This window comes from Kwoniella newhampshirensis, chromosome 9 (assembly GCF_039105145.1).
Source record: "Kwoniella newhampshirensis strain CBS 13917 chromosome 9, whole genome shotgun sequence".
NCBI classification, from domain to species: domain Eukaryota; kingdom Fungi; phylum Basidiomycota; class Tremellomycetes; order Tremellales; family Cryptococcaceae; genus Kwoniella; species Kwoniella newhampshirensis.
In genome coordinates, this window is record NC_089963.1 from 676,042 (window position 1) to 698,648 (window position 22,607).

The 22,607-nt window shown below is 50.7% G+C and overlaps 10 protein-coding genes across 10 annotated transcripts; 7 read left to right on the forward strand and 3 right to left on the reverse strand.

Moving 5' to 3' along the window:
• Nucleotides 1-714: 714 nt before the first annotated feature.
• Nucleotides 715-2,936, forward strand: IAR55_004946 (uncharacterized protein; the record flags this gene model as incomplete). The annotated part of the gene is made up of 7 exons (XM_066948040.1): nt 715-749; nt 826-899; nt 964-1,027; nt 1,116-1,400; nt 1,497-1,655; nt 1,736-2,106; nt 2,164-2,936. 7 exons carry the CDS (start codon nt 715-717, stop codon nt 2,934-2,936), a joined length of 1,761 nt encoding a protein of 586 aa, XP_066801499.1.
• Nucleotides 2,937-3,291: 355 nt separating this feature from the next.
• IAR55_004947 (uncharacterized protein) lies at nt 3,292-4,624 on the reverse strand (the record flags this gene model as incomplete). Its single annotated transcript, XM_066948041.1, has 2 exons — nt 3,292-4,202; nt 4,450-4,624. The coding sequence occupies 2 exons, from the start codon at nt 4,622-4,624 to the stop codon at nt 3,292-3,294; spliced, it is 1,086 nt and encodes a 361-aa protein (XP_066801500.1).
• Nucleotides 4,625-5,233: 609 nt separating this feature from the next.
• On the forward strand, nt 5,234-7,404 carry IAR55_004948 (uncharacterized protein; the record flags this gene model as incomplete). Its single annotated transcript, XM_066948042.1, has 11 exons — nt 5,234-5,259; nt 5,410-5,495; nt 5,631-5,788; nt 5,861-6,041; nt 6,130-6,340; nt 6,434-6,549; nt 6,617-6,735; nt 6,819-6,942; nt 7,019-7,156; nt 7,218-7,307; nt 7,376-7,404. The coding sequence occupies 11 exons, from the start codon at nt 5,234-5,236 to the stop codon at nt 7,402-7,404; spliced, it is 1,278 nt and encodes a 425-aa protein (XP_066801501.1).
• A 234-nt stretch (nt 7,405-7,638) lies between these two features.
• On the forward strand, nt 7,639-8,795 carry IAR55_004949 (uncharacterized protein; the record flags this gene model as incomplete). Its single annotated transcript, XM_066948043.1, has 2 exons — nt 7,639-8,089; nt 8,374-8,795. 2 exons carry the CDS (start codon nt 7,639-7,641, stop codon nt 8,793-8,795), a joined length of 873 nt encoding a protein of 290 aa, XP_066801502.1.
• A 270-nt stretch (nt 8,796-9,065) lies between these two features.
• IAR55_004950 (uncharacterized protein) lies at nt 9,066-10,737 on the reverse strand (the record flags this gene model as incomplete). Its single annotated transcript, XM_066948044.1, has 4 exons — nt 9,066-9,352; nt 9,488-9,664; nt 9,761-9,955; nt 10,104-10,737. The coding sequence occupies 4 exons, from the start codon at nt 10,735-10,737 to the stop codon at nt 9,066-9,068; spliced, it is 1,293 nt and encodes a 430-aa protein (XP_066801503.1).
• A 456-nt stretch (nt 10,738-11,193) lies between these two features.
• On the forward strand, nt 11,194-12,479 carry IAR55_004951 (uncharacterized protein; the record flags this gene model as incomplete). The annotated part of the gene is made up of 6 exons (XM_066948045.1): nt 11,194-11,352; nt 11,408-11,486; nt 11,542-11,691; nt 11,752-11,865; nt 11,933-12,127; nt 12,184-12,479. The coding sequence occupies 6 exons, from the start codon at nt 11,194-11,196 to the stop codon at nt 12,477-12,479; spliced, it is 993 nt and encodes a 330-aa protein (XP_066801504.1).
• Nucleotides 12,480-13,103: 624 nt separating this feature from the next.
• IAR55_004952 (uncharacterized protein) lies at nt 13,104-14,558 on the forward strand (the record flags this gene model as incomplete). Its single annotated transcript, XM_066948046.1, has 4 exons — nt 13,104-13,362; nt 13,502-13,788; nt 14,018-14,119; nt 14,262-14,558. The coding sequence occupies 4 exons, from the start codon at nt 13,104-13,106 to the stop codon at nt 14,556-14,558; spliced, it is 945 nt and encodes a 314-aa protein (XP_066801505.1).
• A 527-nt stretch (nt 14,559-15,085) lies between these two features.
• Nucleotides 15,086-17,268, reverse strand: IAR55_004953 (uncharacterized protein; the record flags this gene model as incomplete). The annotated part of the gene is made up of 6 exons (XM_066948047.1): nt 15,086-15,653; nt 15,720-16,168; nt 16,233-16,613; nt 16,669-16,738; nt 16,794-16,927; nt 17,002-17,268. 6 exons carry the CDS (start codon nt 17,266-17,268, stop codon nt 15,086-15,088), a joined length of 1,869 nt encoding a protein of 622 aa, XP_066801506.1.
• Nucleotides 17,269-18,057: 789 nt separating this feature from the next.
• IAR55_004954 (uncharacterized protein) lies at nt 18,058-19,265 on the forward strand (the record flags this gene model as incomplete). Its single annotated transcript, XM_066948048.1, has 6 exons — nt 18,058-18,093; nt 18,159-18,186; nt 18,350-18,472; nt 18,655-18,882; nt 18,995-19,075; nt 19,132-19,265. The coding sequence occupies 6 exons, from the start codon at nt 18,058-18,060 to the stop codon at nt 19,263-19,265; spliced, it is 630 nt and encodes a 209-aa protein (XP_066801507.1).
• A 693-nt stretch (nt 19,266-19,958) lies between these two features.
• IAR55_004955 (uncharacterized protein) lies at nt 19,959-22,178 on the forward strand (the record flags this gene model as incomplete). The annotated part of the gene is made up of 8 exons (XM_066948049.1): nt 19,959-20,131; nt 20,398-20,605; nt 20,752-20,901; nt 21,004-21,126; nt 21,178-21,191; nt 21,270-21,276; nt 21,331-21,648; nt 21,735-22,178. The coding sequence occupies 8 exons, from the start codon at nt 19,959-19,961 to the stop codon at nt 22,176-22,178; spliced, it is 1,437 nt and encodes a 478-aa protein (XP_066801508.1).
• Between the last annotated feature and the right edge of the window lie 429 nt (nt 22,179-22,607).

A 22,607-nucleotide genomic window follows, 5' to 3' on the forward strand; every position in this document is an offset into this window, starting at 1 on the left:
TTACCCCTAGACGTGATACTCTTATTTTTGTTTTCTTTCTTTGTAAAAAAAAGGAAATTTCTTTTTACCATAAATGGAAATATGATGACGTAATCATATCTATTCTCATGATATATCACCCCCTCCGCCCCCCTTTTTAGGATCTCAGGATCCGGTTACATCCCATCTCGACCCCTACTGCTGCTGCTGCTACTGCTGCTGATGCTCCTCCTCCTCCTCCTCCTCCTCCCATTGTCAACGATCAGTAGTCCTGCACATTTTTTTACTACCACATATATCCTCTTCACATGCTCATAACCATAACACCCACACACACATACCAATAACCCATCCATCGTCTCTTTGAAAGCGACACACGAGAACAGATTCGATTGCTGGAAGATACATGCCGTCCACGATCGATTTGTGAAGGAGGAAAGAAGGAGAGTTTAGGAGAAAACGATACAAAAAAGATTGAAGGTAGAGAGAGTGAGAGACAGAGACAGAGACAGAGACAGAGACAGAGACAGACACCCCTTGGAATCGGAGGAGAACGCAATCGACATTGCTCACATCCAGAGATCACCGGATCTTCCCAGCATAGCATATACACCAGACAAGCACCGGAAAGCCACCAGGCCATCATCACGACATACGGACCACAAAGTTGTGGAGGAGGTGGGGGGTGTAATGGATATTTTATCAGATGACAAACAACGTCGCCAAGGCAACAACATGACTTCCGGCACCGAGCAATCGCGATCACAATCGTGAGCATCAATGCCACCATGTTGTCTTTGTCCTTGGCTATGGTTCACTGACCCAGAGGATGGATCATTCCATCAGACTGTATTCACTCAGAGTGAGACAACAACCTGAAAGAGCGAGATTATGTTCCTACAAAGAAGAGAACGAGACGAGTGAGTCACCTCTGTCTCGTATCGTCGACCGCTCTCTTCTTGCTGATACAGATAAAAACGTCAGTCGATAGACGGCCAGTCGATCCCCCGCCAGTGGTCGAGCTCTACTCTCACGCTGTTCCCATAGAGTAGGTTTATGTTGCGTTCATGTGCCAGAATTTTGCTTCTGCGTTGGATCGCAGTACTGATCAGCCAATTTGCCCTCATTTACTACAGTGAACTACTGGAATCGACATCGTTCTTCATTCGAGCTAGTATCGTCGCAGCCAAACCGATCGACGTTCCCGTACCGGATCATCGATCGTCCTCCACTTCAGAACCATCCTTTCCTCCCATCAAAACCCCGATAGGAGCTGACGCGACCACTGGAGAAGTGATACAAACGCCAGAGAAACTGCGGTTGTTGGATGGAAGGATCGGTGCATTGTGTATATTCGCGAAGATAAGCGTGCGAGTTCCAGGTGTCTTCAGACTACTCTTTACTTTGTACGACACAACCGAGTGAGTCACCCAATCCCCACTTTCACAACGCCTGGATCACGACCAGTTAGCACCTCCTCCAGCCGTATAGAGTGTCGATGCTGATTGCACCTCCAGGTCGGGTGTCGTCGAATTGACGCGTACCGTTTCGGAACCGTTCGAGGTCTTCTCACCGAAACTTTTCAAGGGTATGCATGAGAGCACCCCGTTGACTCGACACCTCGCTGCTCAGGGTCTCAAAGTAAAACTCCGAACAGACACAACTGTAGGGAGACAGTAAGTTCAAAAATTACCGATACCCTAATTCGACGGGAAACTCGTCGTGGCTGTGCTGACCCATGTGGCGATTGTTGTAGGAGCGTTAGTCGTCGACGTACGCCTGCCACTAAAGCTGGCGCATCGAGCACAACACCCGCTTTCGATAGCGCACATTCATCGTCTCCTCTAGTCCCCAAATCTCAGCTGATAGCTTCTTCGTCCCGGTCGTCATCCGCTCGGCCCTCGCCGCTTACAACGCAACCGTCGTTCGATCCTCGTCCCGCAGACTCCCCGAATCCCCCAAGTCTTCGACCAACGGGACAGTCACCTCGATCATTGGTCTGGAAAGAAGGAGCGGAGGAGTTTTCCATTGCTGGACCAGGACCTTCCACCATGGGCAAGAGACGATTTGTGGATGATGGGTCGATGCCGTCATTGCATGATTTGACGTCGAGATACGACTTTTCGCGTGAGCTTGCGCGACTGACATCCCCTAAAGTCAATCCTAATGCTGAAAGTGCAGTAGGTGGTTCGTTCGCTACCGATCTGTCGGCATTTTCGCTGTCCCGCATGGACAATGGCCTTACCGGCTCTGATCGTGGCAGTCCAGCTGCAAACCGGAACAGTGAAGAGTCCCGAAGTCCGAGTCGCGTCGATGCACACGGTCCCCCTCCTCTGCGTCAACAATCTCACGAGCGCCCGTCATTCCGTCCTCATACTCGTTCCGACCCTCATGGACATCCGCACTCTGACGGTCATCATCGTTTTCTTCACGGCCATTCTTCCTTCCCTACACTTTATCAAGACCAACCTCATGAACGATCTTCTCAATCGTCCATGTCGTCTGGTCGACCATTCGGGACCTCTTTCTCGGGTTCTAACACTAGCACCCCTTCGTCTTTCACCATCAATTCCACACCCGCGAGCTCCTTCTCGTCTGTTTTGCCTGCACCTTATCCTCGATTGACGATCGGCCCAGGAGATGATGGCATTCCAGTACTTCCGTTGCCAAACATGTTCCCTTCGTACTCTCGAGGGACCGATTTCGTGGCTCCAAGCGTCAATCAAGTACTGGGAGGTTCGGCGAGTCCATCAAATTCTTCAGCTCCAATCTCCAGATCATCGACAGGTTCCACGGTCTCTTTGAGTCCGGCTCCTGGCAGAATACCGAGGGCAGGTCCTTCGATCTCATTAACGTCAACGACAAAACACACATCGGCCCTTACATTGCCCCCAATACGACAGGATATGCAAGAAGAGGCGGAATGGGCTCGCGAGGTGGCGAGGCAACAGCAATGAATGAACTAGGAGGAGATGACGGCTCGAAGGGCTCGAACGAATGGCACGAATTCGGAGGACGAAAACAAAAACGACAGTAACACTGATCGCTATCTTTGGTTCGGAATGCTTTGATTTACGAAATATTCAACGTCGATGGATGATGTCGACGACGACCACGAGCAAGGAGGGTCGGGGGATTATCCTGGGTTTCATCTTTGCGTTTACATATGCTTGTTTGGGTATGAGCTTGCTTCCAGTTGTATTTGTCCTGACCTAGTTTTATCTGTGGGGAACGACATACATGAATCGAACCTGGAAGATTATGTCTATATGTGGGAATCGCTCCTCAAGCGAGCTATCTCGCCAACGGAATCTAATTAGGACGTCTTGCAAAGATCTCTTCTCGTTTACTTAACCAAGTGACGCGATTGATACTCAGCCATCTTCCTCGCCATCTCAGCACGCCGAGCTTTCCGACTGGTGGTAAGGGATCCTGTTCCGAAGGAGGAATCGGCTGGAATCCAGCTTTGAGGAACAATCTCTCTCTATCAGGTGAAAACGGATTCGTTTGCACGACCACTTGCTCGATACCATGAGCGGCGTCGTTCTTGCCCCGTTTCGGGGTTGATGCTATGGTCGAGGACACTTTGAAAGCGTGATCGAGACCGATGGTCAGGAGTTCAGTACCGACGCCTACGCCGCGATAAGGGGTATCGACGTCCAGATGTCTGATGTGAGCGACTTTGCGAGAACACTCCGAGGTAGAGGTGGGGGAAGTTGTCGTAGATTTGGAAATCCGTTTTCTCAATCCACCATTCTCCGACTTGATTTTCTTCCTATCATCAATTTTGTCTTTCTTCGTCAAGATATCATCCAAAAGCCCTTTTTTTGCCAATTGTCCCTCTTCGTCCCCCAAAACAGTATCCAACTTCTCGCCTCCCCTCTCACAATCGACACATACAATACCCACAATCTCCTCGTTATGCGAGAACACCCATGCCCCAGAGCTCGAAGAAGGAGAAGAAGAGGTGGTGGTGGTGGGGTAGTACACTGAAGGGGAAATCAGATCGACTGAACCGATGGTCTTGCGCATGAGGGAGGTGAATGTGGGTCGGTGGAGGTATTCGACGATGCCGAGCGTGGGGAGGAGAACTAGACATGGTCCGATGAGAAGCGGGAGGAATGAGAGCGGGTTGGACAAAGTCGGGGGGGAGAAGGAGAGAAGATGGTCGATCGCCAGGCCCAGTGTTAGGATTGAGATGAGGACAATCGGGTGGGTAAGGACTACATCGAGTTGCAATTTAGAGAATCAGCGAACAGAGGATTTCGCATAAGGCGGAGAGAGGCAGGACAGCGTTCGAGGAAATTGGGATCTCGACCAGAATCGGATGAAAGTGACCAAGATTCAGTGGAAATGTTGATAGGGAAGAGACGAAATCAGTACCAAAGGTCCGATCATGTATGTCCCATCTACACCTGCCTGCGAAAGCGACTCCGACCGCCGCATCTCGAGTCCAAGGACCACACTCACAACGATTATTCGCTCTCGCCAAACCCTCCATGATCCCTTGTCCGACCAGCATCTTGAGTATCTTCTCATCCTTGCTCGCATCGAAGGGACGGACGAAGTCGCTTCCCCCGGTCTGATCGACATGATCCGGTCTCGAGCTGGAGCTGGATGTGACAACGTGCGTTTGGGCGGACATTGTGATTACCGTCGCTCACAACGAGGAGAGAATAACCGTGTGACGTTTGTCTTTCACACCCAGATGTCAGGTGAACACTCAGCGAGCTACGGACCTGTTTTTTTGGAAGAACAAGGGGGAATGTCAATCTGGTCGCGTGATCTTTCATCTCTGACTTATATGTCTTCCCCATGCCTCTACTTCCTGGTCGGTTTATACATCTCTCCCAAGAAGAAAAAAACAGGCAAAAATAGATAATCTGATTATCGCACGTGCGTGATTCAGCAGAAGAACGTCGATCGAAGAGCAATGATTCACTAGTGGTGGTAGACTGATTTTCCAGGCACGCCACTATATTCCGCACGTTCCTCTTTCCTTCTGCTCTTCCACGTGGGAGCTCAAAAGTTCCCCGGACTGAGCGGAGTCTCAAGTGATGTCCGAGCTGCAATTGTATTTCGGGTGACTGGACGCGTCGCGTGTGTAATGTCATATCTCGAGGACATTTTCGATTCCTGCCATCAAATCAATGGAGATTGTCAATCACATAAACCACAGTCCATTCAGTCCGGCCGCTGTCCGCGATAGCCCCGGAGAAGCGCTCTCACGTAGACAAACGACCAGTCCGTCACCATGCCCATCCCTATTCGAGACGAGCCGTAAGCATTCCCTCTCCTCCTTCCCACAGTCCGCACTACTCTGTGATCGTGTGCTGATTGGAATCACTCGCAGGATGGTGGATTACGAGTTCGTGCACAGCTCAAAGCAGTCTGAAGGATCTTGTGTTGATGATATAACGCTTTCTGCAGTCCAAGCTCGCCACAGGTCATGAATGCCTTCTACAGACGATTGTTCCCCTATCGACCGTTCTTCCTCTGGCTGAATCAGGATCAAGGTGAGCACAAGTGTTCCCTCACGCGACCCGTCACTCGATGGGCGCTTAGGTGCTCTACACTACCTCGGTCTTATGACCTTTCCTGCCATGTGGCCTACGTCGTCATTCTTCCCCTAACATATCGTCAATGCGCAGTACCCGCAAAGCTGTTCACCCATAGAGAATTCGCTTTCACCCTCGCTGGCGACGTATACATACGATACAACTCTTTCCACACAGCCGACGAGTTCAAGAAAGAGGTGGTCAGACTCAACCCTGCGCGATTCGAGATAGGGCCTCAATACAGTGCAAGAGTAAGTTCGAGGCCACGCTCTTGTCGAGCACGACATGGAATGATAGCTTATCGTTTTGGTCTGGTCTGGTAGCCACGAGATAGGAAGACACTCGCTGCTGGAGCACTTCAGCCTCAACGCAGGGAATTGGTGTTCGATATTGATATGACGGATTATGATGAGATCAGAACGTGCTGCACAGATAAGAAGATCTGTAAGCGATGTTGGGGATATATTGCCGCCGCTGTCAAAGTCCTGGATCATTCTCTCCGAGGTAAGCTCTTCATATCATATATCGCCTGCTCAGCTGGCACGTAATCTTCTCTAAATGTTCGAAGCTGATTTTCTCGCTCACAAAATAGAAACCTTCGGCTTCAAACACCTCTTGTGGGTATACTCCGGTAGAAGAGGTATCCATTGTTGGATCTCTGATCCGGCCGCTCTCGACCTCAACGATGATCAACGCAAATCTCTCGTCACGTTCTTGGAGGTGATCAAGGGGAGTAAAGAGCAGAGCAAGAAGGTGAATGTGAGAGGGTCAAAAGATGAAGGGGACTTGCATCCTGCGTTAAAGTAAGCGATTGATACAACCACGGTTGTATTACGGTTCTACTGGTCGGGGATTCAGTCGTATGTCTGGATTGACCCTTTTTTCTGCTGATTCAGAGACGCTCTGGAAGAACTCAAAATGTCTTTCGTCAAACTGTGTCTACAAGATCAAGATTGTTTCCGGTCTGAGAGAGGATGGGAGAGCTTGTTAGCGATCTTACCTCAAGATCGAGGTAAGCTTCGGCTCATATGTGATTCACCCAGTGCGAAGCGGAGCTAACAGACAGTGTTTGGCCCCAGATATCATTGGTCCCCTTCGATCTCAATGGCAAGCAGACCCAGGAAGACCTAGCGATCACAAATGGAGTGATCTTGTGTCAGCTGTGGCAGTGTTGAAGAAGAACCAGTATCCATTATTCGTTCGTTGTCCCAATCTTGTGATACGCTTAGGCGTCTCTCACGACTTAGGACAAGCAAATTGCTGACACTTCACGTTGAACAGCGGAAGTTCGAAAAAGCAATGGAAGATGTCGTGCTACAATACACGTACCCCCGTATCGATGCGGAAGTGTCAAAACATCGAAACCATTTGTTGAAGGCTCCTTTTTGTGTGCATCCCGGAACAGGTAGGTTCGCTCTCTCCTGACTTTCAGGCGATTCTCTTCACGTCTAGACACTGACGAAAGCTGTGCCGATCAACAGGCCGGGTATGTGTCCCTGTCAACCCGGATCTAGTAGACGAGTTCGATCCGGACACGGTGCCTACAGTCGGCGAGCTTCTCAACCAGTTAGACAATGCTCCGTCCGAACCTGCCGCGGACGTGACTAGGCGGATAGAAGGTGAGTGTGTCGCGATCTCGCCCTTGCAAAATTGACGACCATTTCTCCCACTGTCTCTCAGACTACGACCAGACGAGTCTCAAGCCGTACGTTGAAATGTTCGAGAAACACGTTGCAGCGATTCTGAGGGACAGCAGAGGTGCTAAGAGGGGTAAGTGGCGGTGTGGTCGCTCATTCCATTTCATATTCTCAAGTGCTGATGTTGTACGTGACTTATAGCATTCAAAGAGGAGAGCATGGACTTCTGAGCTGTACAAGTGAGACTGGCAGTGAACATGAGGAATTTGTGATGTTGTATAGTATGCATGAATGCTCGTAGGCCGGATATTGCTTTGATTCGCGTGGAGTGTGACAGAAAAGAGAGTCTCGGGGCCCCACTATACAAATACTCGTTCTGTCTCAGTTTGTAACTGCTTGATTTCATTCCATAGTTGTACCCGGCATCTGCCCATCGAATTGACGCACAGCAAGATGTCCAGATCATGACACGGTCGATATTACGAACTTCGCGAGCATCCCGACCACGACCACTGATCCAAGCGGTATCTACGCGGCGTACGACGATCGATATAGGAACATCGTTCGAGCTCCATGCGCTGAGATTCTTGACCGAGCGACTGTTCATGACTCTGAGGAGGGTGGGGGGCGCGGGTGATGGTGGCGTAGATCTGAGAGGATGGTGGTGGGTCCCGAGAGGGGCGCCGTCTGGTATCAAAGCCTCGAGTCCGAATCCAGATCCGAATCCGAATCCGAATCTGATCTCGAGGTCAACTACGAGCGAGGCACAGATAAGGAAGGGGAACAATGATGGGGATATGGATGTGGATGGGGCGAAAAGAATCAGGGTGATGGTCCAGTGTAAAGCGGAGAAGAATAGTGTGGGCCCGCGAGCGGTCAGAGAGATGGAAGGGGTGATGTCGCAATTACAATCTCGTGAGTTGGGGGAGGGTGTCGAAGTGCGTTGCATTCAAGGAGACCGGATGGAGTAGTGACAGTCACTGCGATCAGCATCACCTTCACTGATAGGTTGATGGGGATGGGGGACTGTATCGCATTGACGATCTGATCAGCTGTCTATCTGATCTAGCTCGTCTTCTTCCTTGTCCTATCCTGTCACTTGATTTGACGCTCCTATCCGCCACGGCCCAACCCCACCTCACGAAATCCAAGTCAAAAACTGACACAAGCATTCACAACCCGCCAACCTCCTCTCATAGGTAATCAGTCTCCACCTGCATTTCCCCCAGCATCATCATCGCCGTCCCCTTCCGTCCCCTCTATCACCGACGATTCCATCGCCCTCCTCATCTCTCAATCTGGATTCTCGAAAAACGCAATGCTCCACGCGACCAAGTCCAACACCCCTCTGATGCTCGTCCATCTACCCGGAGGTCAACCATTCGATGATCTCACACTGACATCCACAGCCAAGTCGGAGTCGCGTCCTCGCACATCTGACGAGGACGAGGACGATGAGATCGAAGCCGAGAGTATCTGGTGGAACAAGGCGCTGAGCGAAGGTGTACTGCGTAACAAGGTCGACATAAGGAGGGAGGTCTTACCGAGTGGTGGGGTGAGAGTCGGACTTTGGACAGAGGGGGGGCGGATGAGGAGCATGGAGCCTGTAAGTCAAGGATAGGAATGAATGGGCCGTGCTCTGGGTCGTGGGTCATGAAGCGCGATGTCGCCCATATAACATACCGGTAGATTGTTTCGGGCCATTTGAGCATCAATATCATGCAATATATGATACATTTTGTCATTATATATCACGTCAAATAGAAGCGTCATTAGTGGCATATCATACACCGAGCAGGACTCCTTGCTTTTACTTTCTTCCAACACACACCATGTGAGGCAGTTCCTCATATCTGCAGATCCCCGATCTCATCTAGTCCCGGTCCACCATCTACTCGTTCGCCACCAGTCCTCCATAGTACGCCGTCACAGCTTTCACCTTCCCTCCCACCCATTCTTCCTCCACTTCCACCCATTCCCTCTTCCTGCCCACCGCATCAATCGCATCTAATGGTCTGGCCAACGCGCCCACTTCTTGCATGTCAACATTCCGGGGGAGATAATAGGCAATGTTCGGGGTGAGGGTGGAAGTCAGGTTGAAGAGAGCTGCGCCGTGGATGGGGAGGATCGCAGAGAGGGGAAAACTGGGGGATGGGGTGTTGAGATAGTCTATCCCACCTGAGGAGGGAAATGGACAAGTGTGTCAGTCTAGGGTCTCAGTGGTCTGAGCATGACAAGCAGTGAGGAGATGTGGTGACATCTAACAAAGTGGAAAAGGATCTCGGCGAACCTCCGAAAGACACCAGCACTCACCCCACGGTGGCGAAAGAAAGACGACATCTATGATGTCCTTCCTATCTCTTGCAGCATACGTCCGCGCGAAATCTGTAAAGTCGCCATGTATGAACTCTATTCTATCCGCCACGCCGTAATGCAGTGCGTTATGTCGAGCAAGCTTCAGTCGTATCAGATCGTTGTCTATCGCTATGACTACGGGCAGCAGCAGTACGATCAGTACAATGCCAGCTGAGACAATCAGACAGCGTCTGAATGATCCCGGTATAGGAACAGTATTTTGTCACTCACCCCTCTCACACGTTTTTGCAAACTCGATAGCATTACCTCCGACGCCGCAGAAAGCATCGACAATGAGATCGCATGCGCATCGCTGAGCGAGGTGAGTCGCTATCGGCTGAGGAGTGATTGAATACCATCCTGTACGGTCGAGAAGCAATGGTAAAGTATCGTATTGCGGCATGAGGAGGTGTCTCTGGGCGTAGTCTATGAGAGCAAAACCAAAGTTGTCAGCAAGATCCGGGGACCGTCTAGCACCGAAAGGCTTTCAACGGGGACAGTGTGACGGAGCCAAGTGGTGGGAGTATCATGTGTTGGGGAGATGCGCCTTATTGATGCAGGAAAGTGCACGCACATTTGGTAAGATCTGGCGGTACTTGAGGATAATCGGAATAGCGAGGGACCAGTCCCGTACAGTCCCACGGATGATCGAGGTAAGGATTATTTGGATTTTTATTCCGATCACCGATCTGATTTCTCTTTTTCTTCGGTGTCGGTGGATATGCCTGATGGGCAGTCGATGTGGTGGGAGATAACGGTCGTTTGGCAGGACATGTCTGTCTTGAAGATGGAGCAGAAGCGATCGAGTCGTCTCTTCTGATCGACCTGACGATAGCAGCCGAGGCGGAAGCAGCAGGTAATTTAGCTTGAGCCTGTGACTCCCCTGTTGACTGTGATATAGCACCATCAATCGACATGTCACTCGATGATGTTGCTATCCCGCTACTTGTTACTGTTCTATCCTTTTCTTCTTGTTCTTGTTCTTGTTCTTCTTCTTCGACGACATCGCTACCCTCGCCCTCACCTTCCGATATCGGTTGAGTTCCCAATAACCCCCCTACTGACACTTCCAGTATCTGCTCCGCCTTGATCCTCACTTCTTCCGCTTTGTCAGCCAAGGGGTCGAGCACCTGAGAGCGTAGAGACTGTCTGAGCGTTGGAGGGAGGGAAGCGAAGAGCGAGCGGGAAGGACCGACTCGACGAGGCATGTCGAACAGCTGTGATCAAATATTCGCAAGGTGGAGGACACGGATGGGCCAGTCTACAAAACAAGCAGACCGAGTCAGGTCCCTCAGGTCCCACTTGTTCTGCCTCTCACGTCGCTTTGGACGTGTGTGCGCGTGTGTGCGAGCGGGTGTGAGTGTGTGCGTGAGTGCGTGCGTAGGTCGCGATAAGGCTCATTTGATCATTATAATGTCATCGACTGAAGAAAACCGATATGCTGAACCCCCAAAACGCGTGAAACAATCAGTCACGTGATGAGACCTCCACACGGACCTCCACCGGCCTCCACCCTCCGACTGGAGGAACACCGTATAACCGTACGAGTATATATATAGTGGAGTTATTCCTCACCAGGAGATCGCATTCCCACTTTCGACCCTTTCACTCCGATACCTTCACCTCGCCCGCCGACCCACACAGGACTCGCCAACACATACACCATGGTCAAGACACTTCCATTCGCTGATATACAGGTCCCCGTGCCCGGTTTCGGTGCCATGGGTCTCAGTCACGGCTTGGGTACCAATCTCAGCCTGGAGGAAGCTGAGCCCGTGTTGCTCAAAGCCATCGAGCTGGGATGTACTTTCTGGGACACTGCTGTTCGTGTACTTGTCATCCTCGCACAGACCTATTAGCTGATGAAGTATCGTTCAGGTTGTGTACGGAGCTGGTGTCAACGAGAAGCTCCTCGGTGATTTCATCAGGAAGCACAACGTCCGAGACAAACTCTTCAGTATGTTTGACAAATGCTCTGAACCCAACGAACGTCACTAACAACATTCTTCAAGTTGCATCCAAGTGCGGCTTCGACATCAAAAAGGGTAGTGTGACGGGTGGTGTGACCAACTCTCCGGCTCATATCAAAGAATACATCGATGAGACCATCGAGAGACTTGGATTCACTCCTGACCTCTACTACATCCATCGAATTGACCCCAGTACGTGCTCGAGCCTCTGCTCTTTGATCATCAGCTCACCTGTGTCTCTACCATGTCCAGAGACTCCGCTTGAGGACTCCATCCCAGCTTTGGATGAGATCCGAAAGGCTGGCAAGACAAAGTACATCGGTCTTTCCGAATGTTCCGCCAAGACGTTGCGCAAAGCCAACTCCAGTGAGTCATGTATAGGGAAAAGATCCACCGTTTACACCGCTTGCTTGCTTGCTTATGTATCTTTCAGTTGCCAAGATTGACGCTGTTCAAGCCGAGTATTCGGCCTTTGAGACCATCCATGAGACGGATGGCCTCATCGATACCGCCAAGGAATTAGGAGTCGCATACGTTGCCTTCAGTCCGCTCGGTCACGGCTGGCTTGTCGACGATTCCAACTTCAAGTCCCCCGACGACTTTGCTCCCGATGACTTCCGTCGAACAGGTACGTTCCCATTATCGCTGCAGTCTGCACATGTCTCAACTGACAACAACCTCTAGTGCCCAAATTCCAGGGCGAGAACTTTTACAAGAACCTTGCTATCGTCGAGGAGATCAAGAAGCTCGCCGCGAAGAAGGGCTGCAAGACTACGCAGGTCGCGCTCGCATGGGTCGCTGCTCAAGGCATGATCTCAATCCCTGGAACTACCAAGGCACAACGTTTGGAAGAGAACTTTGCTGCGACCGATATCGAGTTGACAGAGGAGGAGAAGAAGGAGATGAGGAAGATCATCGATGCGGCTAAGCCGGCCGGTAACAGGTACAACGAGGCTTACCAAGCTATGGTTGGTCACTAGAGTAGCCCCTTTCTTTTGTAGTGAGGAAGTCAGTCGAAGGTCCTGGCAGAAAGCGTTGCATGGATATGCAAACGCTTGCCGTACTGAAAGTGTGCTCTGTTGCCTAGGCCCACAAGTCTCACAATGGATCGGATCGCTGCAAGAGCGAGTGGAATCGCGGGTGAGAGAATCAGATTAGGATCTTGCTCTAGCATCCTGTGCGTAATGATCAACGAAGCATTGACACTGAGTGCAGTTTGTCGGAGCGGAAGACTCCTTGGACGCAGAAGTCGTGGCCACAAAAACCTATGATCGTCTGTTGACGGATATCTTTTGCATACCAGATCCTCCCTGTCGACCTGTCGCCACGAGAAGGATGAGAACTGCTATAGTTACATATACGGGGTATCTCGTTCCTTTACTAGGCTTCCCTGCGGTGACAAGCAAATGCACGAGCTTTGTGACACGTGATGGATCACTAAATCCTCCCCCCACTTCGGAAGCTCGACTGTTGGCATAATTTCAGAAATCAGAACTTCACGACGTCCACCACATATGATGGTCCAAACCCCGTATTCACTTTGACCCTTTCTCTGCCACCCATTCGCATCGAGATACTTCCCAAGCATCACATCGACATTCGCCATGCCTGCACTCATCAAAGCGAGCGAGAAGATCCAGAACAACAAAGAGCGGCGCAAAGCCGCCAAACAGCGAGCTGGGGCGGGTGACGACGATCAAGAAGGTGCCGCTGCCGCTGCTGCTATCGACAATGCCGCTGCGGGGCCTAGTGGACCTAAGCCTAGGAAAGACAAGACGTTGATGCTTTGTTCGAGAGGCGTGACGCAGAGGATGAGACACTTGATGCGGGACTTGGAGGTCTTGCTCCCTCATACCAAGAAAGGTGAGTTGTGCGGTGGAGAGTAATGAATCTGGTGTCCCGTCATCTTCTTTACACTTTGTTCTTTGCTGCACGGTCGAAGGAAGGCTTCCATAGTCGCTACGAGTCAATTTGAGCTGCGCTAATACTTGTCACTGACCAGACTCCAAACTCGACACGAAATCATCCCTCCATCTCATCAATGAGCTGGCCGACCTCCACTCCTGTTCCAACACGATGTACTTTGAAGCGAGACGACACGAGGATCTCTATCTCTGGCTGAGCAGATCGCCGAACGGCCCTTCCGTCAAATGCCATGTACAGAACGTGCATACCATGGACGAGCTCAAGATGACGGGTAACTGTCTCAGAGGGAGTAGGGGTCTGGTGTCGTTCGCGGGAGGGTGGGAGGGAGAGTATCTGAGCACGTTGAAGGAGATGTTTACGCATGTGAGTAAGGTTTTGACGGTCTGGTCTGGTTGATCCCGGGTTCGTTCGTTTGTGGAGTGGACGTGTATCCACTAAGATATTGTCGTGGATGATAGTCGTTGTCCCCTTGTGCAAGCTGAATCCTTGATTGCTATCATTTTGACGTAAGACGACCTCTGACCGTGCTTGATCTAAGGGGAACAAGTAGAAGTACCGTTGTGCTGATTATTGTTACCTGAAACGCCCACAGATCTTCAGCGTGCCCAAAACCTCTAGACGACTCAAGCCCTTTGTCGACCACATCCTCCAATTCTCCTTCCTGGACGGCAAGATCTGGTTCAGGAATTTCCAAGTGAGTGCACGGCTTCTCGTCGACATGACCACTTTGTCCATCAGACCTTCCAGATCGGCAATTCGTTTAGCTCACTTCCGTTCAAACGATCTGGTCTGCTTCATCCTCAACATGTGTGCTCACCTCAACCCTCACTCACCAGATAATCGAGAAAGACCCACTCACACCCAGCGGACCACCCACCCCTTCACTCGTCGAGATCGGACCCCGATTCGTCCTCACCCCCATCAGGATTTTCGAGGGATCCTTCGGCGGTCCCACACTCTTTGCCAACCCGGAATTCATCTCGCCAGCAGCCACGAGGGCGAGCTTCAAGAAGGAGGCAGGCCAGAAGTACAGGGTCAGGAAGGAGGGTGAGAGGGAGAGGGAGGAGAGGAGGAAGAGAGTCAGAGAGGATGTGGGCGAGGATGAGCTGGCGAGAAAGAAGGTTTTCGCGTAGATGGGTGGTGTGTGTTCCGTATAAAACGGCCCGGGCGGAGAACAAGCGAAGAGACAATGAGGTGGTAGAGGGGACTGTCTTGTCTGGGTAGTGCTTCCACTGGAATCGGTGCTGCGTTTGGATTGAGCACCGGCGAACTCATCAATGAGTCGTCGCACATGTATAGAGTGAGAGTGAATGTTGGTCACGCTTGCGAAAACATGTCTCGGAACGATTGTGACAATTAGGAATTCGCAGCTTCACCCGGCTAACACTCGTGATTGGCGTGACATCGTGAAGCAAATATATATGAAAATCATACGGAGGGGATACGAATATGACTGAGTGAAACAAAATCAGATGCTAGACAATCTGCAAGACAACGAAACGTTACGGGTATATGACCACAGTGCACAATATATATACTACACTGCCAAGAATTTTTGCTACATCCTGGGCACATCGACCACCCTTCTACACCCCAACTTTCCTCAACTCTCCACTCCTCGTTCCTGGCCGTTCCGTTACCAGGCGCCCTTCAAGAGCTGCTAAGCCCTCAACAACTTCTTCAACGAGTCCTCACATACTCTCCTACCTTGACCTTCACAAACGAAATGACCTACACCTTCGACTTTCGCCCAACTCAACAAACCTTCCTCACTCGTCACTTCCTCCGCCAATACCCTCTGACCTTCTGCCCACACACCATCCTTGTTCATCCTATCTTTCGAGCTGATCACTATCGCCTTCTTCCCCGCAGGGTATTTCCTTCCAGATTCGAGCAGAGCTCTGAAAGATGCCGAAGAACGAGATAAGGATCCGATGGTCTCTTGTAATCTTGCTTTCTGCAATTTCTCATTCAACCTCACGGTGTTGGGCGAAGGATGCGACGAAGCCAAAATTCGAGAGAGAGAGTTGGACCGTCGTAAGAGCACGGAGGGGAGTCGGGACAAGGATAAAGGTGTGATGAGAGACGAAGGAAGTCGAGAGATCAGTCGGGAGAGGAAAGTCGTCGTGGGTGGGTCGGAGAAATATGTAGAAGCAGTCTGAGCTTCGAGATGTAACATTGAGTGGATGTGCAAGGAATGGCGCGATGCCAGTACTCTGGACACAAGGCTGATTGGAGCAAGACACATCAGTCAGTATCGACATTCTGACTGTCACTGAAGAACTGTGACTCACCCTCCGTATCCCTCACCGACCATGACAAGCCCTCTGCTTTTGTCGGTCTCATTGACGCCTTTCAAAGCGAGCCAGAGTGAATCTGCTACGATTCCTAGATCCGCTCCACCAAGCACGTCCGAGAATCCGTATCCTGGTCGGTCCCAAGTGCATACCCTGCCTACTTGATCTTTCTCCTGCAAGTCGAAGATCCACCTTCCAGGGTTTGTCGCGTCTATTCCAGAGGGGACGAGGGGAGAAGGGAAGAGAGCCAAAGACCCTGGCACGCCAGAGGGGGAGGTGTAAATGACTGTTGGAAGCGAAGAGTTGGACGGAGCGGGTGTACATGCGATGTGGACATTCACAGGCCAAGCAGCAGAGTCGGGTTGAACGCGTACCAAGGCGGACTGAGGCGAAGGAAGCGGCAAAGAGCCGTCGTAGGCGGAGATGGAGAAGTCGATCAAAAGCAACTTATTGTAGAGCGTCAGCTTAGGATACTCAACAGGCAAGCTCAAAGAGTATTGCGGAGCTCACCGTAACGACTATCACTCCTGCCAAACCGGCAATGAGTCCCACCAGACCACCAATAAACCCAAAGATCCTTCCCCAGAATCCTCTACCTTGAACACCGACCAATGCCCTGGCGACATTCTCATCGCCGGCTCTTTCTCTGCCTGCCGCGTCTGTCAACATCCTGCAGATCCGTTGCGATTCAAGCATCTTCGCTCTTCGCACAAGGTAGTTCGAGAGAAGAGTGAAGACGAGTGTCAAAGCTGTGAGTGTTAGAGGAATTAGGATGAGTGGGGAGTGGGCGAGTCTAAGAGGTTTCGAGATGAATACCAGGAGAATGATGGGGATGTGCAGCAGAAGGGCGATGAGTGTGGTCAAGAAGAATAGGTAAGATGGGTGCGAAAACTAAGATGGGAGTGTCAGACGGAGTTTGCGAAACCTCTGGGTGATCCCGACTTACGAAAAGCACACCGCCTAGACTGATCCATGAACCGATGAGCGATACCCAGAACTCAGCAAACCCGCTGCCACTATGAAAACAACTATCAGCGAGTTTATGTCTTGTTGAAGACAATTGAAGCTCACCGATAAGGCAAGAACTTTATGCTAAAGTCCATGACGGTATTGAGGAAGAGGATGATGGTGAGGACGAAAGACGCGAATGTGAGGAGTACAAGGCTGAAGAATGCTGCTTGGAGTGGCAAAGTGGTGAGGATCCGCTACGATGATTAGAAAGTGGTGGTTTCAGCGTGAAACTAGGCTGTTGTAGATCGGCAAAAGGAAAGATACTCACCCTCTGACCCTGTTTGCTGACTCTTGGAGCTTGAGCAGCAGGTCCATGACGACCATTGACAGCTCCGTAACCTCTCACGCTCCCCGCAGTGCTTCTACCACTGACGCTGCGACCTCCTACAGAAGCTTTCCTTCCGTGAGGATGAGCGTGTGCATGAGGGTGTGAGTGTGTGGAAGGGGGAAGAAGGGCGGTGACTTCGTCTGGTGAAGTCCGAGTGGATGAGGATGAAGCGACTGATCGGACGGATGGAGTGTGAGTGGTCGACATGCTGGCCAGGGAGTCTGATCTCTGTCAACGAGCTGTACAAGCTGAGCTGGCGGTAGGACAGGAGAGTGTCCTAGGAAGGTCGGGTTCGATGACAGTGGCAATGATTGATGATCAAACGTTCGATCTTTCCTCCTCGTGAGACCGTTCTGATCTTGCCAGGTAGACACTGCCTTGTCAAGCGAGCACTGGTAGGTCTTGGTCGAAATACACTGTCTGATGATTGGAAGGAAGGATATCAATGTCAACCCATATGTGGTCCAGATCTTTTCAGGAAACTGCAACTCATACACTCTGCAGATCACTCTAACTCAACCAACAGACTACTGACTACGTCACTCGTCGGTGCCTCACCGACTGGGACAAGAACAGGATAAAATGGTCCCGTGCTGCCACATCCAAGGACGTGCAAGGTAAACGCCGAGTATCGCCGATATCACGAGCGTCGCGCCATTCGCATTCACGACGCATCCACCACCGTTCACCACCGTTCACCACCATCCACCACGCGCCTTTCACCTCCATCAAGGCTCCATTGTCCCCCTTGGGTCTCGTCTAGATCACAGGTCTCATCATTCATATCTCGCGATAGCACATACTCACACGTCACACATCTTCCCTAACTGTCATCATCTCGCCTTCGGTATAAACGTCGTCGGCAGTCTTCGTCGTACATACATCCTCCATACCACAGAACGGTGTTCAGTCAATCGATCAGTCGTACAATCGTTCAACCTCTCGCCACACCCTTATATCTAGTCGTCAACAAATAGCAAACACATCAACCACACAATGACAGACGGATCGAACTACGATTACCTCTTCAAGGTATGTCAGCTGCCGATCCAGGTGTAGCGTATCAACGAAAACTGATGTTCGTGCTTCTTGGTCAGGTCGTGCTTATCGGAGATTCCGGCGTCGGTAAATCGTGAGTCGGGCTGTATCGCTCATCTTGACGAGGTTGCGGGTTATTGACATGAACGGCATTCTCGTCCTTGGCCCTTGAAGCAATTGTGAGCTGCCTTGCTGTAGCATAATCGAGGATTTGAGGTCGATCCAAGCTGAACTCACATGCTCAATCCAGTGCTCTCTCGATTCACCCGAAATGAATTCAACCTCGAGTCTAAATCTACGATCGGGGTGGAGTTTGCGACGAGGAGCATCAACGTGGATGGAAAGACCGTAAAGGCTCAAATCTGGGATACAGGTGGGTATTGACTGAGTCTCAAGCTCGAAGTCCAGGTACAACGGAGAGGAGAGGTCGTTGGCATTTGCCGCACGACTGCTGGCGAAATTGTTTCCTTATTCGTTGAACGGAGCATCTATACTCGCGTGTCTGGTCACTCAGTCGGATCGATGCTGACGCTTTTTTCCTTTCCCTTGAACCAGCTGGTCAAGAACGTTACCGAGCAATCACTTCTGCCTACTACCGAGGAGCAGTCGGCGCTCTCCTCGTATATGACATTGCCAAGCATTCAACGTACGAGAACGTTACCCGATGGCTCAAGGAGCTAAGAGATCACGCGGATGCGAATATCGTTATCATGCTGGTAGGAAACAAGAGTGATTTGAAGCATTTGAGGGCCGTCTCCACGGATGAGGCGAAGCAGTTTGCCAGTGAGTGATCGCCCATCAACGTGTGCGAGAAGTCGGAGCGGAAGCGCACATGTTGTCGGAAGTGAGAGAATCCGGTGGTTCCATGCTGATGATTCGTCCACTCGCTGCACAGCCGAAAATGGCCTTTCTTTCATCGAAACATCCGCTTTGGACGCGTCAAACGTAGAGTCTGCTTTCCAAAACATCCTGACAGGTGGGTGATCTATGTCCGTGGTTGCCTACAGCTAACTCAATCATTTTTCCCCGCAGAGATTTACCGAATCGTCTCTTCCAAGTCACTCGAATCATCCGGAGATGTAATCAAGCCTTCTGGAGGAGAGACGATCCTTGTCACTCCCACAGCAGACGATGGTGGCGCCAAACAAGGTGGCAAGTGTTGTTAGGTGCGCCGAGGCGGAGAAAAAGCTGAGGGAACGTTGTACAACTCGATGTGACATGATTCGGGACAGACGTCATGGATTGGATTATGAGAGGGCCCATCTGCCAGGTATCATGGATTGGGTTGAAGGGACTGTGGAGGAACTTGGAGGGACTGGACACGGGTGTGGATTTCGACTGGATGGATTTGGTTCTACTTCCCCCCTTTCTTCTGATGACTTTAGCTCGTTGGCAGATACGCTAGCGAATGTATTTCGTATACTAGATGTGTTCATGAGCACAACCACAGCACGCATCTCCATGACCGTTGCCTAGAACTGACGTGTTCATGATCACGGTTGGGCCAACCTCAGAGATTGACCGTCGCATGCACAGATCACATACGAAAACAAACGAATCCGTTTGCCTCCACTTTGACTTTCCACTCATCTCGACTCATCTCTCGCTTCATTCTTTATTCATCCGTCTCTTTCGTTTCCTCTTTCTGTTCATTTCACCGACCTAAGATCGATCTTGGATCTTGTCAAAGAGTCCTCGTTCTTCCTGAGCGATCGATCTTGAACAACATAAGCTCCACTGACGACTCTTCCTTCGAGCTCCTGTTCCTCCCTCTAGCCCTCTCCCGTCTCATCCTTTGCAAATCTCCCTCGCTCACTACAACCCAACACGAGCGATTGAACCATCAAAATAGAAGCGACATGGCTTCGTCTACCGAACAAGCACCGTCTAAACCCTCGAGCTCATCTTCTTCGTCAGTCAAGCAGACATCACCGTCACCCAAAGTCAGCAAGAAACAAACGGTCGATCAGTTGAGAGATGGTCTTGCTCAGCTTGGATTGGAAACAAAAGGGAAGAAGGAGACGTTATGGCGGTGAGCTTTTTGATCTCCTCAACCTTTCACCTGCTTTTGCGTCTGTGCCCGTTGCTTCTCCTTCTTGTGTTTTTTCGTCAACGACGACCTCGGTGAAGTGTGAGGCCCGAGCTTCGCTCTGCTCTATCTCACTGCGCTCGGTGTTTCTTCCGGAATCATGAGGTCAAAGAACAGCTCTCCCCACCACTCATAAGGGATCAATCTCCTGATCCGCGCCAGCAGACAAGTCTTTTGAACCGATCTGACCAATGCTTCTTCACTCACAGACGACTCCTGAATGCAGCCCATCGAGCAGCGCTGCGCAATCCTCGTTCCGATGACGACGACGACGATGAGGAGGAAGTAGAAGAGGAAGGGGGTGTCACGGGACCGATCAAGAATATTATCAAGCAGCCCTATCGATCTTTCTTGTGTTTCGATGTTGAGGCGACATGTAGACCTGGGAAGGAATTTGATTACCCTAACGAAATCATCGTAAGTCTCGTCGGATCAGTCCGATTCGGTGCGATACATGTACACGCCAGCTCAAGGGTTTAGATCATCCCATTGGTATTGACAAGGCAGTTCCAAAGCAGTCATCAGTCTGACAGCAGTCCTGAGCTAACGTGCAACCGGTGCAGGAATTCCCCGTCGTTCTCCTACGATGGTCAGAACCAGACCAAGATGGCAAGAAGCGATTGGAGAAGATCGATTCTTTCAGATCCTATGTGCGACCTACTTGGAGACCGAACCTGACAGATTTCTGCACTTCGTTGACGGGCATTACGCAAGTACGTATCTTCCACGTCAATTGTGGGATTCCAAGTTTGCGCATAGTATTCATCCCGGCGGCATATACGACAAGACATTACTGACCATCTAAAAACCCATAGAACACTGTGGACTCCTCCCCGACATTTCCTCAGATGCTGAAAAAGCTGGAGAAGTGGTTAGACAAGTGGGATCTGAGAAGCGACAAAGGCTACTTGAAAGACGCTTTGTGGGTGACTGATGGGGTGAGTGCATCCTGGAAGTAGTGGCTGAGTTGACCAATTTAATCATGACAGCCATGGGATCTACGGTGAGCTTTGCAGACCCATCATGGTAGACGTGAGCTGAAGACGAATCCGTCTTCCTTATTGTTGACTGCTCCACATAGCGACTTCGTATGTGGTCATTCTCCTTCCTCTTGATGCACCCACTCATCACCATATATGTAGGTACCGAAACAACTTCATATAACGCCGCCTTCACCCTTCCCAAACTACTTCCATGGCCCATATCTTAACGTCAAACAAGCGGTCCAAACGGTCCTCTCCGAAATATATCGTCGTCAAGCGTACGCTTCGCAACATCCTACCAACCCACCCAACAAGCTAGCCTTGTCGGCCATCAGCACAGAAAGATCAAAGAGTCTTCCAAGAGATAAAGAGAGGAAGATTAGAGAGGCTGGACCACATTACTATTTCAATATCCCGGGAATGTGTCACGCGTTAGGCTTGGGAGACTTTGAAGGAAGACAACATTCAGGCTTAGACGTGAGTCTTTGCTCCCGTCCTCACGGCGCACGGAACAGCCCTTGAATACATGCCCACGGCTAAGAATATCCTGTGTTTTGAGACAGGACGCGACCAACATTGCTCGAATACTCATAGCGCTTTCGGAGAAAGACGTGGTCATCGAATCGAATGGAAGGATTCCGAAAGCAGGGCAGGGAAGAAAATATGCATGGATGGGTGAGAAGGGCGAGGTCAAATGGGAAGAGTGGATGTCAAGTAATAAATCGCTGGACGATCCCACCAAGGGCAAAGTGAAGAATCCGAATGGGGAAGAGGGGAAGTCCGATAATGTGCAGGCAGAGACTTCAAAAATTGATCTGGTCGAGAATGAGAATGTCGGAGGAGACGATAGAAAGGAAGAAAAGAAGGAGGATCAGACGCGTAGCGGGCGGTCTAGCGAGAAAGACGAGATTGGGGAAAATTCGTTAGGCGAGGGAGAGCGTGAAGATGTCGTGATTGAGCAGAAGCCACATAGGTTGTCGGTCGAGGTGGACATAGCCCAGGAATAACAAGGACTGGAGTATGTGGGTAGGCGAGAAGGAGACATCAAGCAAACCATCATGTGTACAACAGACTCGCATTATTACAACCCAGCATTGTGAATATAACTTCTGAAGATGATACCATTCTCTCCAACCAGAATCCCTCAGCTTCAAGGGATAAGACGAGCAAGGTGATCATGCCATTCCACTATTCCAGTATAGGATTTCCGGAACCGATACTGGTTGACCATCCGTAGATATCACTCTCACAACTGGTCCAACAGGCTGCGAGTGACAACATCGATTTCAGCATTCCTTTCACCAGAAGAAGCCACAAATAGTTGGGTAGCAAAAACCACAGCCCCGTCTATGCATTTGATTCCGCGCTCGCGAGAGGTTAACATGATTCGAGACATCTCGGACTACACTCTCTTCTGAATCTCTTCTCTTCATCAT